The sequence below is a fragment of the Carassius auratus genome, chromosome 2 (genome assembly GCF_003368295.1).
Source record: "Carassius auratus strain Wakin chromosome 2, ASM336829v1, whole genome shotgun sequence".
Classification (NCBI taxonomy): Eukaryota; Metazoa; Chordata; class Actinopteri; order Cypriniformes; family Cyprinidae; genus Carassius; species Carassius auratus.
The window spans coordinates 26,342,493-26,364,140 of NC_039244.1; the positions used below are offsets into that span (position 1 = coordinate 26,342,493).

General features: G+C 39.6%; 1 protein-coding gene across 1 annotated transcript in view; it reads right to left on the bottom strand.

The window, feature by feature from the left end:
* Positions 1 to 369: 369 nt before the first annotated feature.
* The window catches only part of LOC113038555 (BMP/retinoic acid-inducible neural-specific protein 3-like), a 39,846-nt gene continuing 18,567 nt past the window's right edge, over positions 370 to 21,648 (bottom strand). Inside the window, exons 5-8 of the mRNA XM_026196068.1 lie at positions 12,744 to 12,849; positions 12,281 to 12,517; positions 3,658 to 3,880; positions 370 to 1,522 (exon numbers count right to left, since the gene is read on the bottom strand). Coding sequence (XP_026051853.1) covers positions 406 to 1,522; positions 3,658 to 3,880; positions 12,281 to 12,517; positions 12,744 to 12,849 — 1,683 coding nt within the window. The 3' untranslated portion in view covers positions 370 to 405. The remainder of the gene's footprint in view (positions 1,523 to 3,657; positions 3,881 to 12,280; positions 12,518 to 12,743; positions 12,850 to 21,648) is intronic.

Below are 21,648 nucleotides of genomic sequence, written 5' to 3' on the forward strand. Positions count from 1 at the left end.
GTGACATGTTCTTGAGGAGTTACATTGGGTTCACTTTTCTAAATAATGTGAATGGAAAGTTTTCTACTTTTATTAAATAAATAAAGTCTTAAAATGTTCCATTGCACAGTTGAGATCCAGCCAACTGCAATTGAGTGTGCTACAAAAACATAACAAAAAGTTTGGTTTCTTAAACTAGGTCTTTTTGCCTATTTTAATTAATTCAAACATGGCAGAATTGATAAAATTGTGCAAAATTTTGTTTCATCTGAACTACCATTTGAACCAAAGACATCAAACATTGAAGAGTAATGACTTCATATCAAACAGCACAAAACAGTGCCCCTCCCCCTCCCCCTCCCCCCATAAAGGAATTTTCAGCGAAAAAAGCAAGACATCAATGGCAAAAATAAATTGGTTTGCTTTCTAACTACAAAGTTTTGCAGCTTCGTACTCTTTGTAGAACGGCTGTTTGGCACTAAAAATCTGCAGTGTGGTGAGTATTCTCTGTACCTCGGAGCTGGACAGTTTGAGCCTATGTCGAAGTAGGCAGGAGAACAGATCTAATGGCAGTGGTCCAGGAGGCGACAGTCTATTGACCCGATATCGGATCTCCATTAGCTGCAGCAGAGCAGAGTCTTGAGATCCCTGAGTGTACGGATAGTCCAACTGCAGGATCAGATCCTGGATAGCCTCGGGATCGAAGTGCATGCTGTAACCATACAGCTGCATGCTGTTGATCTTCATATATCCAAAGTTCTGAGAGGCATCCGTAGCCTCCAGAGGCTCGAAGTAGACCGTATCGTTCCCCTGTGAGGACTCGGTCTGAATGCGGCTCCTCAGGTAGAAGTGAACAGTCTCAAAAAAGCTCTTCCACCGGTTTCCCAAAGTCAAGGTCCAGTTGAAGCAATCCAAAGGAATGTCCAGCTTGGTTTTTTCCCAGTCCGGGTAGCTATTTTGATTAATAGGCATGGTCCAGCTTTCTGAATGGCTACCGCCAAAAGGATTGACATAGACGGACAGCACAGGCTCCAGGGTGGAGTTCTTGGTCATGCAGATCTGCAGCGAGATGCCCAGGAGCATATGGATGCGATTGGATTTGAACTTGTTGCTCTTTAGAGTAAGCAGCATCCTCTTTCTCCAAGATGGGTCAAACCAAATGTTGAGGCGAACGTCGTTGCTGACGAAGATTGCGTTTGCAGTGATGCGGCTGTCTCGGTGTTGCAGTAGGTAGCGTAGCTCCAGGTCTTGTAGGTCGGTCTCAAAGCCCAGGTAGTGGTCTGTAGGGTTGGGTACAGCGTATTTACAAATTCCATGACTGAGAACGTAACCTGGGTTGCAGCTGGAGCAGCGGGTGAGGTTGTCCACCGAGCAGGAAGAGCAACGGTGGCCGTCACCCACCTCGCACGGGATGACACCCTGGCACGAGGGGCTTCCGTACGGACATGCACAAGTCTGTAATTCCTCTGTGTAAAACCCAAGTTGGTTATTCTCACTGCAGTACAGGATGGACAAAGTGAACTGTAGCCAGTAGATCAATGGCCTGTGAAAACAATAAAAAGAGTGAGGAAACAAGACTAAGCAAGATTTTATAGCATTGTTTATATTTGTAATGTATGCAAATAATTGCTGCTTTTATAAGGCAGTCATTTGTAACAACCAGTGTCTGTCAATAAACAGCTTTGTTTAAGCAACAGAACTAATTGGTTTTTAACCTTGAGCTCTGCTAATATCTGCCTTTGAAAGCACTGTTAGGGCAAAAGTAATCCATTAGTGCAACAGTAGCCTCAGAGGCTGTAGTGGGTGGTTAAACAATAGATTACTCATTAGTCTTTTTCACCCGCTTGGAGATCGGGCTTGACTAAACAATAGCGCTTTTCAGTAGTGTAATAATCATTCAAAGTGATTTCACAATCCCAGAGGAAAACTGTATTGCTCAGAGGTTACCCTTTCAAAGCTCAAAAGACTTTAGAGATTTTAATTTTGTGTAATTTACATGTCATGAATTAATATGAAGGACTATCTTTTCTAAAATGTAAAGACAGATATATTTATAATAAAAAGACAGATGTTGTTTGCAAAATGAAATAACTGGCTATTTTTGTGTCATTTTCATGAAGCTGAAATCGATTATTAAAATATCTGGAAAATACTATCTTTGTTTTATGAAATTGAAGAGATATTTTCAATTAAAATGTATTTACATAATGTGTTTCACAGTACATATCATTCCAAAGCAGTTTAAGGCCTGGGACACACTAGATTTGAAAGCCATTGGAGACCACAGACAAGACAGTTTCAACTTATTTTTAGCATTTTAGTCCTCTGAATGCGCAAACTGGATGATTCCACCAGATAGTGAGACCACACAATTGTTGACTGTAGGAACAATTTTTCAGTGACTAGAGAAGAAAAACACATGAAGGGCAGTCAACCTTGTCAGCTAGCTTTCCTGATGAGCGTTCTGGTGTACAGTGAAAAACAAAATAGAAAAATAAATAATGATAATATAGTTCTTTCTCAGTACTCTACTTCCATGGCATGTTTGTGCCTGCTAAGTTTCAAGAAGCAACTGGTAGGTGACGTTTGCTCACTCTCATTGGCTATCAATGTATCACGTCAGAGGCAGCCCCATTAACAGTCGTAAATATCTAATGTTTGATATTTACGAATTGAGTTTGGGGATGCTCCATCGTGATTGGGAGCAGTTAAATGATCCTATTGACACCACACAATAGAGGGTTTTTGACAAAAAAATAGTTTGCGATAAGCCTCAAATCAGGCCATGTTCACCTAAAGATAAGACAGAAATAAAAATAAGCTAATTTGGTAAACTACATTTTTCAAAATATCAACTGTGTTCCACAGAAGGAATAAAATCATTGGAATGAATTCTGTTATCATTCGTCATTTACTGTCCTTTCAATTCCATCGCTATCTACAAGAGTCAACTAATATGTGTCAACTAATGTGGCTCTCTCTGCTAAGGCACTGGTCCCAAACCCGAGAGGTCGTGGGATTGAATCTAGGGTGGGTAAGGTTGATCCGATGTAAGTTCTGTTTTTGGGGAAGTCGTGGCCTAATGGTTAGAGGGTTGGACTCCCAATCGAAGGGTTGTGGGTTCTAGTCTCGGGCTGGATGGAATTGTGGGTGGGGGAGTGCATGTACAGTTCTTTCTCCACCTTCAGTACCACGACTTAGGTGCCCTTGAGCAAGGCATCAAACCCCCAACTGCTCCCCGGGCGCCGGAGCATAAATGGCTGCCCACTGCTCCTGGTGTGTGCTCACTGTGTGTGTGTGTGTGTGTGTGTGTTCACTGCTCTGTGTGTGTGCATTTCGGATGGGTTAAATGCAGAGCACAAATTCTGAGTATGGGTCACCATACTTGGCTGAATGTCACTTCACTTCACTTCACTTTTTCACTTTTTAAGAGACAACTGAGATATTAACTGAATCTTGTGACATTTCTTTACTGTTAGACTGCATGGAAAATCACACAATTTCAACTCAAATCCTGTAAACCTCAAACTTTTGCTGTTTAATGATGCACAAACATTCAGAATTCCTTATAGACTTAAACTTTGCAGCCTTTCATGTATCTTAATTTGCATAGCTTGCATAATTAAATAAAAATATTCAGATTCACAGGTTTAATGTGTGCCTATAAATATGATTTACCTCTCCCTTAGAGACACTATTTTGGGCTGTGTGCGGCATCTCTTGCTGAGGCTGAAGAGCTTGTTAGCAGTTTGTCGGGTCTTGGAGAGCAGGAGGCTAACGCGACTCTCTAGCTGCCTGTAGCGTTGCTGTAGAGTGCTGTCTGTCCTCCACAACTGCTGGATTCTTGAAGAATTTAGAGCGCTCTGTGTTGGTAATTTACCCAAGAAGTTCTGGAACTCATCTGATGAAAAAGTAGATCTGAATGAACACAATGTTTTTCTGATTTTCAAAAAGTAGGAGCTAACCTCTTAGCATTAACATACATCCACCATATTTGGTTTCAAATTAGTTGAATGCTAACTGTTCATGTTAAATAAATATATAAAAAAAGTAATACTTGTTTGTATGTCCTATATAACAGGGTCTGGACAGGGTGTGAGACTTGCACACAATTGTCAACGTTATTATTGTCAAAATATGACACACATCTTAACCATACCATATTGGTGAAATGACATAAAATATAATATAATATAATATAATATAATAATCTTTTTAGCCATTTTTTTATTGTATAGTGGTAATCTGCAAACCTGAAAAAAAAAAAAAAAAAAAGAATGTGAGTGATGGGGTGCTGCGCCAGATGACCTGGCCTCCACAGTCACCGGACCTGAACCCAATCGAGATGGTTTAGGGGTGAGCTCATGGGCGTAGGTTTAGGGGGGGACGCTAGGTACTAGTCCCTATCAATATTTTGAGATGACAAATTTGTCCCCACCAATATTTGGCAAGCTCCTTTGAACTGCTATTTGGATCTATGCACTCCTATTTGGATCGATTCTAACGGCCAGGACGACGACAGTACAAGAAACGCCGTAATTTGATTGGCGGCAGGGTTTCTGACAGGCTACATGCGCGGGCCGGGACTACATTTGTGCTTGCACTAGGAGCGAGCGGGTGGTTTGTGTGTGCGCGCGCATGTTCACGACGCCGACGGTAAGTTACAAGAGCTTTCTCCCTGCCACATACAAAGGCCAGCCGCCAGAGTAAAAACATTTTAATATTCCGTTTTTTTTTTTTTTGCCCCTTTTTGTACTTTTTAGATGCCACCCAAGAATAAGAAAGGGGACATAAGAGGCTTTTTCATAAAGCAGAGTCAGAGTGTAAGTAGGCAGAATAACTAGCTAGCCACAAAAAAAAAAACTAGCAGTAGTGACTGACCAGGCTTTCAAATGCATATTCTGTGGAAAATAGTATTAACTGGTGATAGTATTACCCAGGATGATAGAATGCTACGTTAGCAAGTAACTGAATGTCAATTAGCCTGTAAGTTACCTTGACTTAGAATCTTGCAGTCAACAAACGTGAGTGTACTGGAGGGTAAATAGTGTTTATAATAGAAAAAGATTATTATATTTATTTATTTAGATTTGTTTCCTTGTGGCAGAATGTTTTTTGTTAGTGTAAATACTAATGTACATATTAATTTATCTTAATAAAACGTTTGGTTTGGTTGTTCAGCATTTCACAGTCTCAGATTTTTATTTTTTTGAGAGTGCATTATTGAGATTATACAGTTATAGATATCTTACAACAAAATAATTCTTGGGGGGGGGGGGTTGTTATGGGGGTGTCCCCACCAAAGCTGAGACCAAACCTACAACCATGGGTGAGCTGGACCGCACACAGAAGGCAAAAGGGCCAACAAGTACCAAGCATCTCTCGGGGAACTCCTTCAAGACTGTTGGAAGACCATTTCAGGTGACTACCTCTTGAAGCTCATCAAGGGAATGCCAAGAGTGTGCAAGCATTAATCAAAGCAAAAGGTGGCTACTTTGAAGCTTGCGTCCAAAACATGGCAGGGAGTTAGAAGACGCAGTGTCTTGTTCCCTCCTTAGGGAAACATGGCTACATTCACAACCTGAGACGTTCCCTTTCAAAGGAACTTTGAACTGCATCCTCTAGGGGGCGCTATGGGAAACAGTGTACCCACACTGCCATGCTGAGGGGAGTGCAGGCCAGAATCATGGCAAACACTAAGTACCAACTCTACCATTTCCATGGGAGTTGCCCCTGGGATGTTTAGATGGCTGTCCATGACATTATCCCTTACAGCCAAAGGCCTAAGCTACATACCCAGTTATTTGTTAGGCCCTCGGCCCAGGGTAGAGCTAAAGGCTTGGAATCAAGAAGGATTCCAGGAAGGGATATGGCTAAGAAACCAGTATTTATATAAGGTCTTGCCTGTCACACAGGGGCTACCGCTTGCTTCCACATAGGCTTGCTGAAGGAGTCGTCTCAACAGATCCCTAGTAGCAACAACCTGTTTAGATAGGTATCTGTGGCGAGTGGGGCGGGGCCGAGAGGCGTGGGAACGAGGAGTGAGGCCAGGTGTAGTGATTGGAGATGAGCCACACCTGCGCCCCACCGCCAGTATCGAGTCCCACGTAGGAGATGGAAGGATATAAAACTGGAGCGACTATAGTGAAGGACGAGAGAGGACCATGCCCGGGACATTATTTTATGTTTTGGCTTTTATTTGTGCGCGTCAGTCGCCGTGAGGGGCTGATGCGCTGTTTTGTTTATTTTTGAATATTAAAATGTTTTGATTGTGCGCCGGTTCCCGCCTCCTTCTGCCCGATGAATAGGAAGTTTTTATCGTTACAGTGGTGCCGAAGCCCGGGAGAAGGAGGGACGCGCTACTGAAGATCCCTTGCTGCTGTGGTGAATCCGCGGTGCCCTCGAGCAGGCGAAGTATGTGCCGCCATGGACGCTCGAGGCGGTGGGCTGGAGCGAGTTGCCGGGGACGGGCGAGCTCGCTGCCGGCCGCCCACGATATGGAGGGGTGGCTGCCGTCCGTGAGGGAGCGGAGGAGTCGGTGCCGTTCGCCAGGGGGCCGGAGCCTGCCGCCTCCGTGATGGAATCCGGAGGGGCAGGGAATGGGGGACTCCTGCCGCTGCCCAAAATCGGAGGAGCCGCCGCCGTCCACCGGGCGGCGGAGGAGTGTCGTGCTGTCCGCCGAGGGCCGTCCAGTGCCACTGCCGGGCACCGCGGAGGAGATCACCCAGCCGGTGGAGGGCCGAGCAGCAGTGCGTCTGGGAACCGGAATTTTGTTTTTTTGTTTTTTCTCTCTCCCCTCTCTCGTCCCTGTCACTCCTCCTTCCATCTCCTTTTCTCTCGCCTCGTCTGTCCTACCCCCAGGTTCCCGCAGGTCCCCGTGAGCGGTCCCCCCCCGGAGGGAAGGGGGGGGGGGGGGGGAGTAGAGCGCAGTCTCGAGGGTATGTGGCGAGTGGGGCGGGGCCGAGAGGCGTGGGAACGAGGAGTGAGGCCAGGTGTAGTGATTTGAGATGAGCTACACCTGCGCCCCACCGCCAGTATCGAGTCCCACGTAGGAGATGGAAGGATATAAAACTGGAGCGACTATAGTGAAGGACGAGAGAGGACCAGGCCTTTTTTTTGTTTATTTTTGAATATTAAAAAGTTTTGATTGTGCGCCAGTTCCCGCCTCCTTCTTCCCGATGAATAGGAAGTTTTTATCGTTACAGTATCCAAATACATAAATGGAGTGGTGCCCAAGATGAACGGGTTTTTTATCAACTCAAGAAAGGCATGAAGCAACCGCGCGAAGCCCTCACTATATAGGATTTTAGAAAGAATGCAGAGCACTGGTGTGCAAACTTACCACAGTGTGGATTTCAGAAAGTGTGCAAAGACTTCACGTGCACACTTACCATAACATGGATTTACAAATAATGTTTTAAGGAGGGGCTCTCATGTCACTCTGATCGAGCAGCTCATAGATGGAACAATATGTTTGAGAGTCATCAACTCAATCTGTGGAAATAATGCTGTAGCACTCTGGGGAAAAAAAATGAGAACTCAGTCTCATATGAGAGGATAACTCCGGATCCAGAGTAGCACACTCATAGGCAACCCTTCCTGGAAAAAGGGAGTGCTGCTAAACTACCACGAGAATCGCCCAGATAGCCCCTCACGATGAGGGAAGCGATGCTTGAAGTGTTTAACAAATACATGCTGGCTGAATGGAGCCCAAGGAACCAAGGTCTAACCATCTCGAAAAGGGAACGAAGCTGAGTGCGTAACCCTTACCGTACAGAATTTCAGAAAAGTGTGCAGAGTCTGCAAGTGTGCACTTACCACTTACGTAGATTTTAGAAAGTGCACAGAGCTAAGCGTGTGTACTTACAGGTTCCTAAGCTTCGCAGAGGCGCTGAACCGCAAGGGAGAGGCAAGCTAAAATTTTGCAAACCTCTGGTGAGGGGAGCATCACCTGAGGCAGTACAAACAGGAAAACTTCCGTAACTACTACCTTCACTTCCCACTGGATTCAACACAACTAAGCAGCCATGAGGCCCCTCAGGGTGACCAGGCTGGACATCCATGAAATTCTCTGCAGTGCTGTGCCAGGTCTGATGATCAGCGAGGCTCCCACGAAATTCTGTGGTCTCGGCCATCAGTAAGGTGGTTGCTATGAACATAGACCAGCCAAAAACTTCATAGGTCCAGCATAGGGGACTGTTATGTGAGAATTTTCCTACCTAACCCAGGTGGAGAGCTGGTGGTTACAGGGGAATTAGGGGGAAGGATAAAAGCAGAAATTAAAAACACCCAAAGGGAATGAGTAGCTACCTAGGTATCAATCTGATTTGGACGAGAATGCTGCCCCATCTGAATCACATCCCTCAGGTCCTTCGTATCTCCTCGTGACACACAATTCCTCTTTCCCCTGCCCGTAGGTGGGGGAGGAGAGCGAGCCATGACCCTAGCCTTCTGCACCTGTCTTTGATCCTCAGATCGAGACAGTCCAGGACACCTATGCTGTTCGTGCTCGGACATGGACCTTCGTGGAATGAAGGATTAGAAGGCAGTTGATCATGCCCTTGTCTCCATGAACTTCTCGACCACCATCTCGACGGAGGTACTGAAACGTTTGGAAGGCAAGACCAGAGCTTCGAGAAGAAAGCCCCTTTCTTTCCTCACGATGTCTTCCAGGTTCACCCACAGATGTCTCTCCTTTACAACCTTGGCCACCATAGACCTATCCATGGCGGAGGTTGTCTGCTTGGTAAGCACGGAGAGAGAGGTCTGTGGTGAGGGCGCAGCTCGGCTACCTGGTCAGCTGAAAGGCCTTCGCCCTTTATCCATGTCCTTCAGCAGATCAGCTTGATAAGCCTGAAGCACTGCCATCGTGTGCAACGAAGCCACAGCCTGACCTGCTGCTGCGTATGCTCTGCCATGTAAGTGGGATGTATCCTGTAGAGGGACGTTTAAGAGAGGATGTTTTCTCCACAGAGAGATAGCTAGCCAGCATCTCTTCTACAGTGGGCATCCTCTCATAGCCATTTTCATGCATCGTCTCGATATTAACATAACTCGTATGCTGAAACCGATGGATGTGAGAAGAATTCTTTTTTGACTTCTGCATTCTTTTTCGACTTCTGCATGTAAATCAGGCAAGAATGGAAGGTTCACCTGGGCTGGAGGACTATGGTCAGACAAATAAAGCTCGTCAAGCTTACCTTGCGGCGTCACTTTGCTGGCACGGTTCCATGGCAAGTCTAACTTTGCCGTGGAGCGATCCATAACCTCTAACAGCTCCGCATACACAGGGCAGGAGGATTGAGAAGGCTCAGCCTCAGCTTCTTCACCACCCTCAGACTTATCCTGCTCTTCCTGGGCAGAACCCAGCAGAGATCTTCATCTTCATCTTCAGTATCAGAAAGTGTTAATGACAACACATCTTCCTCCTGAAGTTCACTCTTGTCTGCCGCTGAAGAGCGCGAAAGGGAAAGTCCCTCTCTTAACTCCTCAGCGAGATCCACCTGCGATTCCCATGAGCTCACTCTCCTCCGTGCCTCAGCAGTGTCGGGTCCTGAACCGCGGGAAACAGATGGCTGTCCCTCTTTCCTCGAAAAGAAAGACAGACGAGAGCTGAGCTTTTTCATCAAAAACGCTCGCAATGCAGGCAGATCGCCCCCTCAAGGACATCACATGCGTGCTCTTCGCCCAAACAAGAGACGCAAAGACTGTGTGTGTCATCAGGTGTTAAATAACGCTGACATGGATGTACACACTATCTTAACGCCTTGCTAGTGGATAACATGATAAACAGAGACAGATCGCTCTTACCGTGGTCGTTTTCAGATGCACGCTTCAATCAAAACAGTCAATGAAAAGAAGAAGAGAATGACGTATTCTCTGGTAGGGATGGGTAATGTGAAGGTTTTAATGGTATTACTACTCTTACCGATACTGCTTAACGATCCGGTACTTTAACGGTATTCTTATCAGTACTTTGTGTTGTGTTACTTTGTGTTGTGTTAGGCAGTCGAAAATTTTGCATTTCTCTGTCTGCACATAATGCACTTTTGAAAGATGCTTTGACAGATTGCTTGTGTTTCCGCCCTTACATGCAAAAAATTGTTGCACTTATGACAACCAGCTTTGTCTGCATCAACTCTAGTGAAGTATAACCACACTTTGGAACATTTGGCTCTCTCCGCCATAGTCACTCTTTGTATTAAGCAAGAGTTTTTGTACTGTAAGGGGCCGCTTTCTGATTTTTTTTTCCCCAAAGCCTACGGGCACATGCACTCCTGAGGAGACTGCCGTTGCTAAGCAACCTTGACCTGCTCTCTCCATGAAGACTCGAAAATTTCAGCAATGGATAAATGGATTTGCAGCAATAAAAATTGCTTGCAGTAGCTCTGCTACTAAATTAATTAAAAAATCCACATACAGCTATCAGCTGTTCCTTCATCTTGGCTAAGCTTTCAACGTTGTTACGGAATTGGTGAGGAAGTTACATGACCCGCGGTGCGCTTGCGGCATTCTGAAAACTTGAGATGTTTTTAACTCAATGCAGTGTGGACGCACCTGGAAAAACGTGTTTAACTGTACCCGTTGCGACCGCGTCGCTTCCATTATGAGCGCGCATACCACGCGCCTACATTTGAAGTAACAAACTTGAGTGCGCAAAAGACGCGATATGTGAACGGCCCCTTATGCGTGTGTGCGCGGCGCGCAAGAGAGCTCTCGCAGATTTCACAGACATCTTAATATGATCGCACATTAGAAATGTTTGGTAGGATAAAATGTGCACGATAACATTAAGCAAATCTCTTCGCCATCGTCACTCTTTATTATTAAGCGGGAGTTTTAATACTGTTATGTCTGTGTGTGCGCTGCGCTCGTTGTTGTGTGTGTGTGTGAAGCAGGCTTTCTGTCAGTCACACACACCACAACGAGCGCAGCTCTCACAGACAAACGTCTTAATATGATCACACATTAGAAAGGTTTGGTGAGATAAAATGTGCACGATAACATTGTTAAGCAAAAATACATAGTACATTAATTTTTTCCCCTCCAGTACCAAAAGCAGAACCGATACCGTCAGATCTTACTGATACTACGGTCTTTCGTAATTTAGCCTCGGGGCCATTTTAATACCGGGTTTCGGTACCCATCCCTATTCTCCGGGCACTTATTTATAGTCATGCTAGTAGTGACATCAGAGGCTGTCGCCGGCCAACCCATTGGTGTTTTTTTCAATGTATGTTTCAGACAAGGGTTACGACGAGGTGTTCCCCATAGCGCCCCCTAGAAGACACAATTTGAAGTTCCCTTGAATGGGAACTTAATAAAAAATACACCACATCCAGCTATGCTGCCCACATCTCATTAACAGCAGTCCTGTACATATTTTTGGTCTATTTCCCATTCTAAATAAATGTATGAAACATGTATGAAAATGGAATTATTATTTATTTATTTATTTTCAAAAATACATATATATTTTGAACTTGTAAATAAAACAGATTACTTGAGTATGTTTTTACAAGAAAAATCGATTTCAGTTTTTTTCTTCAGAATTTTATATTTTATTAACTGTTTTGCTTGCTTTTTATTTGTAATTGTTTGTGAAGTTACTAACAATATCTATTTTTGTAATGTAGGTCGATTGTACATCGATTGTACATTGTAATAAATTATGTATTTCCTAGTGAACTAAAAAGTTTACATAACACATTTATAATTGGCAAATAATTTATATAAATATTTAGATTTATAAATGGTTCAACTTGCATCAAATCAATATTTATTTATTTTCACGAGAAGCCATCAGTGCTATTTTGATTAATATTTTAAATGAGCTTTAGTTTTTATATTTAGTTTTTATTTACATTTCAGTAAAAAAAAGTTTTTGTGCTCTTGTAATTTTTTTTTTTACAAATATTTCTGTTAAGCTTTTAAATTGTTTTTTTGTAATATAAATAATTAAATTAAATTAAATTTTTTTAATTAATTTTTAATGTTTGTAACATTTGCAATCTCCATTATATATACATTACACATATATATACATTTGTAATTAATTTTATTATTGCAATATTAGGATTTTAAAAATGAAAATTGTTAGCTTTACTTAACAATAACAAGAAAAAGATGTACAGTCAGCTAGTTAGTATTGCAAAATAAACCCCTTACATAATAGAATAATTGGCCAGTCAGAATGTGTTTAGTAAAGTTGGTTGCTGGTTAAACTATTTAAGCAAGCTGACAGCCTAATGGGGACGGAAATCTCCAACAAGAAAGATAGAAACACAAGACGTTTTGGCACCTGACTCTTGAAATTCCTGGTTCTCCTGCTTCCAGGCCTCCTTCATGCGCTCCAGGTAGTTTTCCTGGGAATGGATATCAGACTCAGGGCAGTTACACTGGGGAAATTCCTTACTGCATTGGCACCAGCAGTCATTGTCTTTGCACACAAATCGGCCTTCAGCATTGCAGCCTATGTAGCCTAAGGCAGCCTGAACAAAGTTGCTCCTTAAATAACTAGGCAGAATAGCCTGAAGTCCTGTAGAAATACAGAAGTGTGAGATAGTTCTCCAGTATAGCAAGCACAGTCAACTATCAACATTCAAGATTTGTATATAATTAGCAGGCTAATTATAGACAACGGCAGCATCGAGGCTTTGATCCTGTAGCTACCATGGCTCATCACACAAACACATCCTCTAGAAAACACTTTAGAATTACTGTAGTGTCGGAAGTAGTAAGTGTGGGATTGTCTATCTCTCCACCTTGCAACTGAACTTTGTTCTCCTGGCTGTGAACCAGAACAGAGCTGACAGAGTCGAGGTTGTCATAGTTACTGCAGCCCAAAGGACCAGTCCTGGTCTCTGTTACCTGGAGAGAGAGACAACAGCAATTACGTCTTTGTCTAATAAATTAATTAAAGTCACTGGAAAATCTCAAACACACCTGACCACTGGGTAAATCATTGTCAATGTAGCCATAAACCAGGGATGTCAAACTCAATTCCGGGAGGGTCGAAGCCCTCCGATCCTCCGGGAATTGAGTTTAACACTGGGATCCTATACACTCAGATTCAGGGATTTTCACTCAGAAATTGCTGGTAAATTTCACAAACAAACCAACAAATACTAAATAACAAACTGACTTAAAGATTAAATTCTGAATAAGAAAATTGAAAAACTTGTTATATTATGCATTTTGTAATTTAATTTAATGTCATATCACATATGACATAATTGCAACATTTCTTTTTTAAATGCTTTCTATTCATTAAAGAATCCTGGAAGAAGTGTATGGTTTATATATATATATATATATATATATATATATATATATATATATATATATATATATATATATATATATATATATATATATATATATATAATGCTGTTTCTTTTTAACTTTATAACTATAAAAAAATAAAAGTTTATTATTAAAAATAGAAGTCTTTACTATTACTTTTTATCAATTCAACATATCCTTGCTAAATAAAAAGTTAAGTAAAAGTTACAAAAAAAGAAAGAAAAGAAAATACGACCTCAAACTTTTCAATGGTAGTGTACATTGTTAAAAAAGATGCATATTCTGTTTAGCTTTTAATTAATCAAATCCTGAAAACATAAAAAAAAAAAGAAAAAGAAAAGATTTCTGAAGGTTCATGTGACACTGAAGTAATGATTACAGGATATTTATTTATTTATTTATTTATTTACTTACTTACTGCTGCACTCATTCACCTTTTAAAATATTATCTAAATTACTTTATTTGAAAAAGTTTTGCCCGCTCCCAAAAAACAACAACAACAACAACAACGAAAAAAGTCAGCACTTTTTTACCTTTGCAACTGCAACAACAACTATGTAGGCCTACTTCTGTTTGTGTAATGATGCAAGAGTTGGTTGTATCTGGTCCTAATTCATCATGAAACTAATTAGGGTAACACCACTGTATTTAATTAACATTTTATTATCTTTGCATCTTTGTGCAGCCCACCGAGCACCTTTCATATCTGTATTCTGCTGTGGCATAACATTATGGATTTTATCCAGCAAAATAATTCAAAAGCTGAGGTAGTTTATCATTTATGAAAAAAAAAAAGCTATAAAAAGTATTCAGATGGCATGAAGTCAAGGGCAAGAATCAGCAGATTGTGAGAGAGACAAAGAGAGAAAAATCACAACTTCATTACACCCGCAGCAGGCTCTTACGCTTCTGGTAATGCTGCTGGAGGGCAATTCATTAAATCCTAAAACATCTCTCTGAGGTACGAGCCAGCTCATTGTCCCTGCAAAGGCCAAAAACACAATAGGCCTGTTGTTGCACTCTGCATCTAATTGCACATCAAAGAAAACACTGAGAAATACAGTATTGTATTCAGGACCTAGTAAAAGATAGAAACAGAAGATTTGTTGTTAATTGTCAATATCGAGGAGATATTGTTGAATATGCATTATTAATTTATAAACAATTCATTAGTATACATTTTGAAGGGATTTTAACAACATGATATTTTACAAACTGATGTGCCAAAGGTAAAAAGGTCATGAAAATAAAATTATCTGATATTTCTGAGACTTATTGACTTTGACCAGTACAGTCATGATATAATTTTGCCAGGCCCAAAATGTTTTTTATTGGGCTCATGAAGTATTCTATTTTGTTGAGATCATGAATTCGTGGGTTTTTGTTAAATTAAAATTAAAAGAACCAAAGACTTAAACTTTGTTTGTGCACCTTACTTCAGTCTGTGTGCGTTGAATTTATTTAATACACGAGTTTCACAATTTGAATTGCATTACTGAAATAAATTAACTTTTCCACAACATTCTAGTTTATTGAGATGCACCTGTAGAGGTAACCACTGCATTTAAATCATGATGAAAGCAGCGATGCTGCATACATGCAACATAAGCAGTTTTTAATCTAAATCACTTTATTTAGTTTCACAATTTGAAGAAAAACAGAATAGTTTAACTTCAATTTTGTAAAATTATGCATAAAAATATCTGTATGAAACAGAAACAGCAGATGAGCTGAATGAGACGCATATTCACTGTCTGCCAGCAGGTGGCGCTTGAACTTTAATATGCATTATACAGAGGCAAGAGGAAAATAAAAAAATACCTTGAAAGGACAGTAAGTTCCCCTCAGACATACATTCATATAAACTCCTACCCCTAATTGAATTGTGATTTATTTAGCATCTCAAACGATTTTAATCGTCACATTTTAATGCGCACTTTCGCCGCATAAATTGCCGATTTCAGGAAGCAAAATATGCGGAGGTAGCATGATTTCATAATAATAATAATTTTCGTTGCAAAAAAGTCACATATATCTTAGCAGAAAGTTGAAAAATGTTGCATTTACTTCACACAAGTAAATCGCCATTATTTTCCAATGGGAACCTTATGAAGTGACGTAATTGCGCGACGTGAACGTCATCTGTGAAACCCGCGGTGAAACCAGGGTGAAGGACGCAAATCATTCTCATCTGCCAACAAAACTAAGCGCAAAAGATCGCGCGAAGCAGTTACCTGGTGTGTTACATGACAGTGGGGGCAAATTATTTTGACAGAGGGATGAGGATGAGGATGGCGAAAGATAGGCCAGTGTTAGAGGCTACGAAGTAAGTTTTCATTTCCACAGTGTACTGTTGTAGTTTCATTCAGAAGTTAATGCACCTCTACAGTTGTAAGATTGTACTTTTTTGTTACAGAATAGTACCAAAACCTTACAGTTGTAAGTATATTAGTAGTATGTAAAATAATTTATGTTGCAGTAAGAGATTGCACTTTGCAATTCCTGTAAAACAGCATTTGTATATTTGTGTTTATTTGTATTCCTTTTTACAGAAGTTGTTGAATATTCCTTTTGTAAAGCTAGATAACTTGTTTGACTCAATGTTTTTTAAGTTTGAGCCATGTGTTAATTAAGGTCTGAAATAAAACAGCATGAGAACTTAAATATTATGTGATTTAGTATGCTTGCTTATAATAGGAAGTCATAAGAAATGACTCTTTAAAGTAAGGTAGTATCCTAGTGAGAACAGGGTTGTTTTTTTTTGGGGGGGGGGGGGGGGGTCACCTTTTTTTATCTTTTTCATCAAACCATAGTTTTTGCAAGTTCCCGCAAATTTCATCGCATAAGATTGCAAAAATATCCTGCATATTCCATCACATTTTTTAAGGAAACCTGCCACGCAATCAATGATTTTTGCCCACAACAAACACAAAAATAATCCACGTTTTTCTGGAGGGACTGCCTTATAGAAAATGTCACTTAAGTCACTGTATGTATAAATTGCTCATTTTAAATTACATTTGTATTTTTATTATTATTTTATTACTATTATTATTAATGTAGCTATTAAAGCATCACATCACTGACCCTTGGAACAATATGAAGGTGACTAAATAATGACTGAATAAAAAAAAAAATTGTGAACTGTTCCTTTAAAAGCACTGATTGACAACAGATGACAATATTCAGCCAGACACTGGGAAAACAACACCAAAACCATATTTATTTATTTTTTTCCTGGCGAACTCAGAGTCACTTTAGTAGTGAAAACTGATTTCTTGTATCTAAACGATGGCATCCTGTGGTCAAATTTAATTTAGGTGCCAGAAAGAAGCATCGTGAGTTCATGTGAAGGTTAATGTTCTTTGGCCTTCTCTTTTCTGCTTTACTGAAAAGTAAAAAAAAAATAAAAATAAAAAATTAATAATGCGACTGTGATGTTAATGTCTCTCTCCAAACACGCAGAGTGAGTATTTCATCCCTACTTTTATTGTCAATGTAAAAAATTAAAAGCCAATACAAACAGCAAGAAATCTCCACCTGATAATCAATAATCTATAACATCAAAACCTATTATTGCACAAATGCAAATAATTATTTTTCTAAACACATTTAACACCATTAAATAGTGTAGAGACAGATAATTGTTCAAACCACCGCTGAGGTCAGTTACTGATGCCATCTGCGACTCAACTAAACCCAGCTAAACTAATGAGGCATTGAGATTCAGCAGCAGTGCATCACAATCAAACCTCTAATTTATGCTCTCAAATACTCTTTGAATACAGTCCTCCCTCACCTGCTTCTCCATAAGACTAACACTGAAGAGTCACCCCACTAGCTCCATTTAACACCTTGGCTAACCTTATAATACATCTTCCATACATCTGTTTTCTTGCCTCAGAGCCCTCTTCATGCTAGATGCAACTAATGAGTTGAATTACTCAATGCAGAAAGGTATCTAAATGGAAGAGCCAGGCTGATCCATCACCGTGATGCATGTTGTGACTAACGCAGACAGGCGCTTTGTCCTCATTAATAACAACTTAGCCTGGGATCCCCTTAGCAAACGGGCTCAGACCCCAAAACGGTTCGCCTGGCTGAGATTGTGAATGACTGAATGTGGCATGACAGAGTTCGAAAAGGCTTTTTGGGTGTAAAACTGCTGCCTGGGATTAAGTCGCTGCTTTACTGATGACTTTTTGAGAATTCTTCAAAGGAAACCTTGGGTCATTCGTATCTGAAGCACTTGAGTGGTTTAAGTATGGATTTATATTTAAAGGCTGTGCTTGGCGCTGATGCTTTGAACAAAGCCTGAGCAAATGAGATCAGTGTGGAGTCTATCATGAACGCCACAGGCGCGAGGTTATGCTGCTGATAACTGTGCATTGAATAATGAACTCACCTCTGAGGCATTAATATTTTATGCAAGAGGAAGGCGTTTGGTCGTATTGCCTGTGGTTATACGCATGAATCTAATGTAAATTCACATAATTTCCGGTTTTCCTGTCTTAAATTACAACGATGTTGATGTGAGACTTGACTTGAACTCCAATTTAGAGACTTTTGCAGGATATGAGTCTTTCAAGAAAGATATTTTCTCTGAATTGTGACAGTTTCTATTGAATTTAACAATTCCTTATCTCCTTATTATTTTTTCATTAATTACTTTTTATTATTATTATTATTATTATTATTATTCGAATCGATTCACATGCCAAAATGTGGCCTTAAATATGTATTAAATAACAATACTAAACAAACCAAAAATACAAACCTTTATTTTTATTTGTTTAATATTGACAAAATCATAATTTGAATCTTAGCATGTTGTCATATGCACAACAGTCAGTAAGATCCAGTGTTATTTTACTATCATTATAATATTTTGAATTGTAATTGCAATATTTTTTCTGTAATAATAAAATATGTATAATAAATAAAATAATGAAATAACTATAAAATCATTATAAAATGTTTGTATAAAAATAATCTTCACTTTAATTTTAGTTAATGTTTTAGTAAATTGTTTGTGTGTTATCTTCGTTTTTTATGTTTGTAGCATTTATTAACTTCTATTTATTAGTTTCAGTTTACTTATAGTTATATTACTACTTTAACTTGAGAAATAAATTAACTTAAAAATTACATGAAAATTAGAAATGTTGGCAACTAGCTGAAATAAAGCTGAATATTTTTTTACGGTTTCGGTTAATAACTGTCACAAACACAACCTCTGTGGCTCCCTCCGATCACCACCAGAGGGAACCGTCGCCCGAGTATTAACCTCTTTCAAAACTCCTCTTTCAAAACTCCAAAACTTCCAAAACTCCATAACACCCCGTACCTGGGGCTGATTACCTGCACAGGTGTCGCTCATCTCCATCCCCTATTTAATGAACTCGCCCTGTTCTCTCAAACGCAAAGTCTTGTTTTGCCCATGCAGACATTACCGAGCGTTTTCCCATTGTTTGATCTCCCGTGTATGACCTGGACTGCATATTGGACTCTGATTCTTTGCCGCCTGCCTTACCGACCACTGCCTTGTTCTCTCGTCTCTGCCTGCCAGCCGCCAGCCCTGATTCTACGCTCTGTCAAGGTTTATGATTCTGATTTGTCTACGTTGTATCTAACGCCCCTGATTGATCTGTTTCTGTTTACTCTGTTGATTATTGAAATAAAGCTGCTTATGGATCATAACGCCCCTGACTCAGCGTTACAATAACCCTGATTACTATATAAGCCTTTAAGTGGTAGCCCACCCAAAATTGAAAAAAAAAAAGGATATTTTGCAGAATTTTTGGAGAATTTCTTTTTATTTTATTTTTTTTTCAATGAGGGCCATCAACTGTTTGATTACCAACATTCTTCAAAGTGTCTTATGTTTAACAGAAGAAAGAAATTCATACAGGTTTGGAATAACTTGAGGGTGAGTAAATCATGAATAATTTTAACTTTTGGGTTAACTATCCCTTTAAGAACAACATTACACAGTAAGCTGAGCTGTATTTGTTTGATTCACCATATATATATATATATATATATATATATATATATATATAAATAAAAGGACCAGCTCATCTAAATAATTTGTTTGAGAATGAGTGGACTACATTGGATGCGTTGTGTCTTCGATTCACTTAAAGGGACAATAAGTAACTTTTTAGGTATTTTATTATCTAAAATCAATATTTTTATTCATAAATATGCCCTCAATGGTGTACAAATACCTATGCCAATGTTTAAACTAATCCTCGGGTAGGTCGACGGAGGCTTCCATGTAGTTCCGCCATCTTGCAAAACTATAATAGCAGAGAGGGACAAAAAGTACTAAGCCAACGCATTTCCACAACGCGTTTTCGGTCAGAGCCAGAAACGCAGGTGCAGAGCAGTGAGAGGCGCTTGAAACTGCACCGGCAAGTTTAAAAGTCTGGATTGCATTCTTATTATGGACCATACATATGCCGCGCCACAGGAGAAGAAAACATCGTCGGCAAAACAGTCAAAAATAGAACGTAAAAGGAAACGTGACCGTAGATTACAGAAAACAAGAGTTAATGTCGGGGAAGCTTTTTCTAGGTGGAAAGAGCTAATGCTGGATAAAGATTTCAAAAGAGTCGCTGAAGTGGCCAGTTTTCTTCTCGACAGGTAAGTCAGTGTTACAATCTATATTATAATTTTTTTTATATCTAACAATGCATATAATTCAGAAAATATAACGAATAAATTAGACATAACTACTAATTACAATATTTCATGTTTTCCACAGTCAGTAATTCATACTGTAACATTCGTTTGTTTATGGTCATGTTGCAGTTTGTTTGAAATAACACACCTGTTCACCTGAAGGAAAACTTGACGAAGTGCTATTAGAAGACATCCCGTCAAAGCTTTTTGGTACATATCGCCTACCGTAGATGCAACGCGCATTTGAAAAAGCGAGGCGCTGGAGAGCAAAATTAGTTTGAATGCAAAATACAATTTCACCACTAGATGGGAGTAATTGCTACTTACTGTCCCTTTAAAATAACAAATTCATAACAGTCATTTATTCAAGAACCAAACTGTGTTTTTGATTTACCTAAAAGAGTAATTAATTCGGAAAACAGACCATACTGATTGTAATGTTTATTTCTGATTCACTTTACAAAACCTTTTTTATTATTATTTGTTCAGGAAAGAGACCACAGTGGTATTTTAAATTAAATGGAAATGATACGTAATAAGTTGTTCTTGGTTCCCCACCAATCTTCTGTTGGCCTAACAGTGGAACATGTTAGAAATAGAGAATTATTCATAATGTTAAATGTAGCTGTTGATTCAACGATATACTGGTTTAGCATGAGGGAAAATAAATCCCTGTTAACACCTTTATCCATTCATTTACTATGAGGAAAACAAAGAAAGATTATGAGTGGGCATTCAGGGAAAGAAAAGCCATGTCTGAACATTTTTTATTTTTAATAGCTCCCTTGCTGACTTTGATGATGGGTAATGAATAAACTATCCATTTTAAAAGTGCACAGTATTAATACAAAATTATCTGTTGATTCAAATAAAACCTCCTACACTTATGTTAAGATTAGAATGACTTCATGAACAAGGACATACTGTGAAATAATGTTGTATTATACCTACATGTACAACACAGAGAAAATCATTACTACAAGACTTGAGTTCTGGCATGACCTTTTATACAGTGGCCGAGAGAGCTCAATGCGCTGCAATTTAAGAAAACACATGCAAATTGAAAAAACACCAGCAAAAAAAACAACAACATTTTCATCAATTTGACAACACAAATGTTGCAAATCATCACAACACATGCATATAATGAAACGCGCTGCAAAATCTCACAACACATGCATATAATGAAACGCACTGCTAATCCATCACAGCAAATGCATATAACGAAACGCGGTGCAAATCCATCACAACACATGCATATAATGAAATGCGCTGCAAATCATCTGTTTTATTTCAGACCTTTAATTAACACATGGCTCAAACTTACAAAACATTGAGTCAAACAAGTTATCTAGCTTTACAAAAGGAATATTCAACAACTTCTGTAAAAATGAATACAAATAAAATATACACACAAATATACAAATGCTGTTTTACATGAATTGCAAAGTGCAATCTCTTACTGCTACGTAAATTATTTTACATACTACTAATATACTTACAACTGTAAGGTTTTGGTACTATTCTGTAACAAAAAAGTACAATCTTACAACTGTAGAGGTGCATCAACTTCTGAATGAAACTACAATAGTCCACTGTGAAAATGAAAACTAACTTCGTAGCCTCTAACACTGGCCTATCATTCGCCATCCTCATCCTCATCCCTCTGTCAAAAT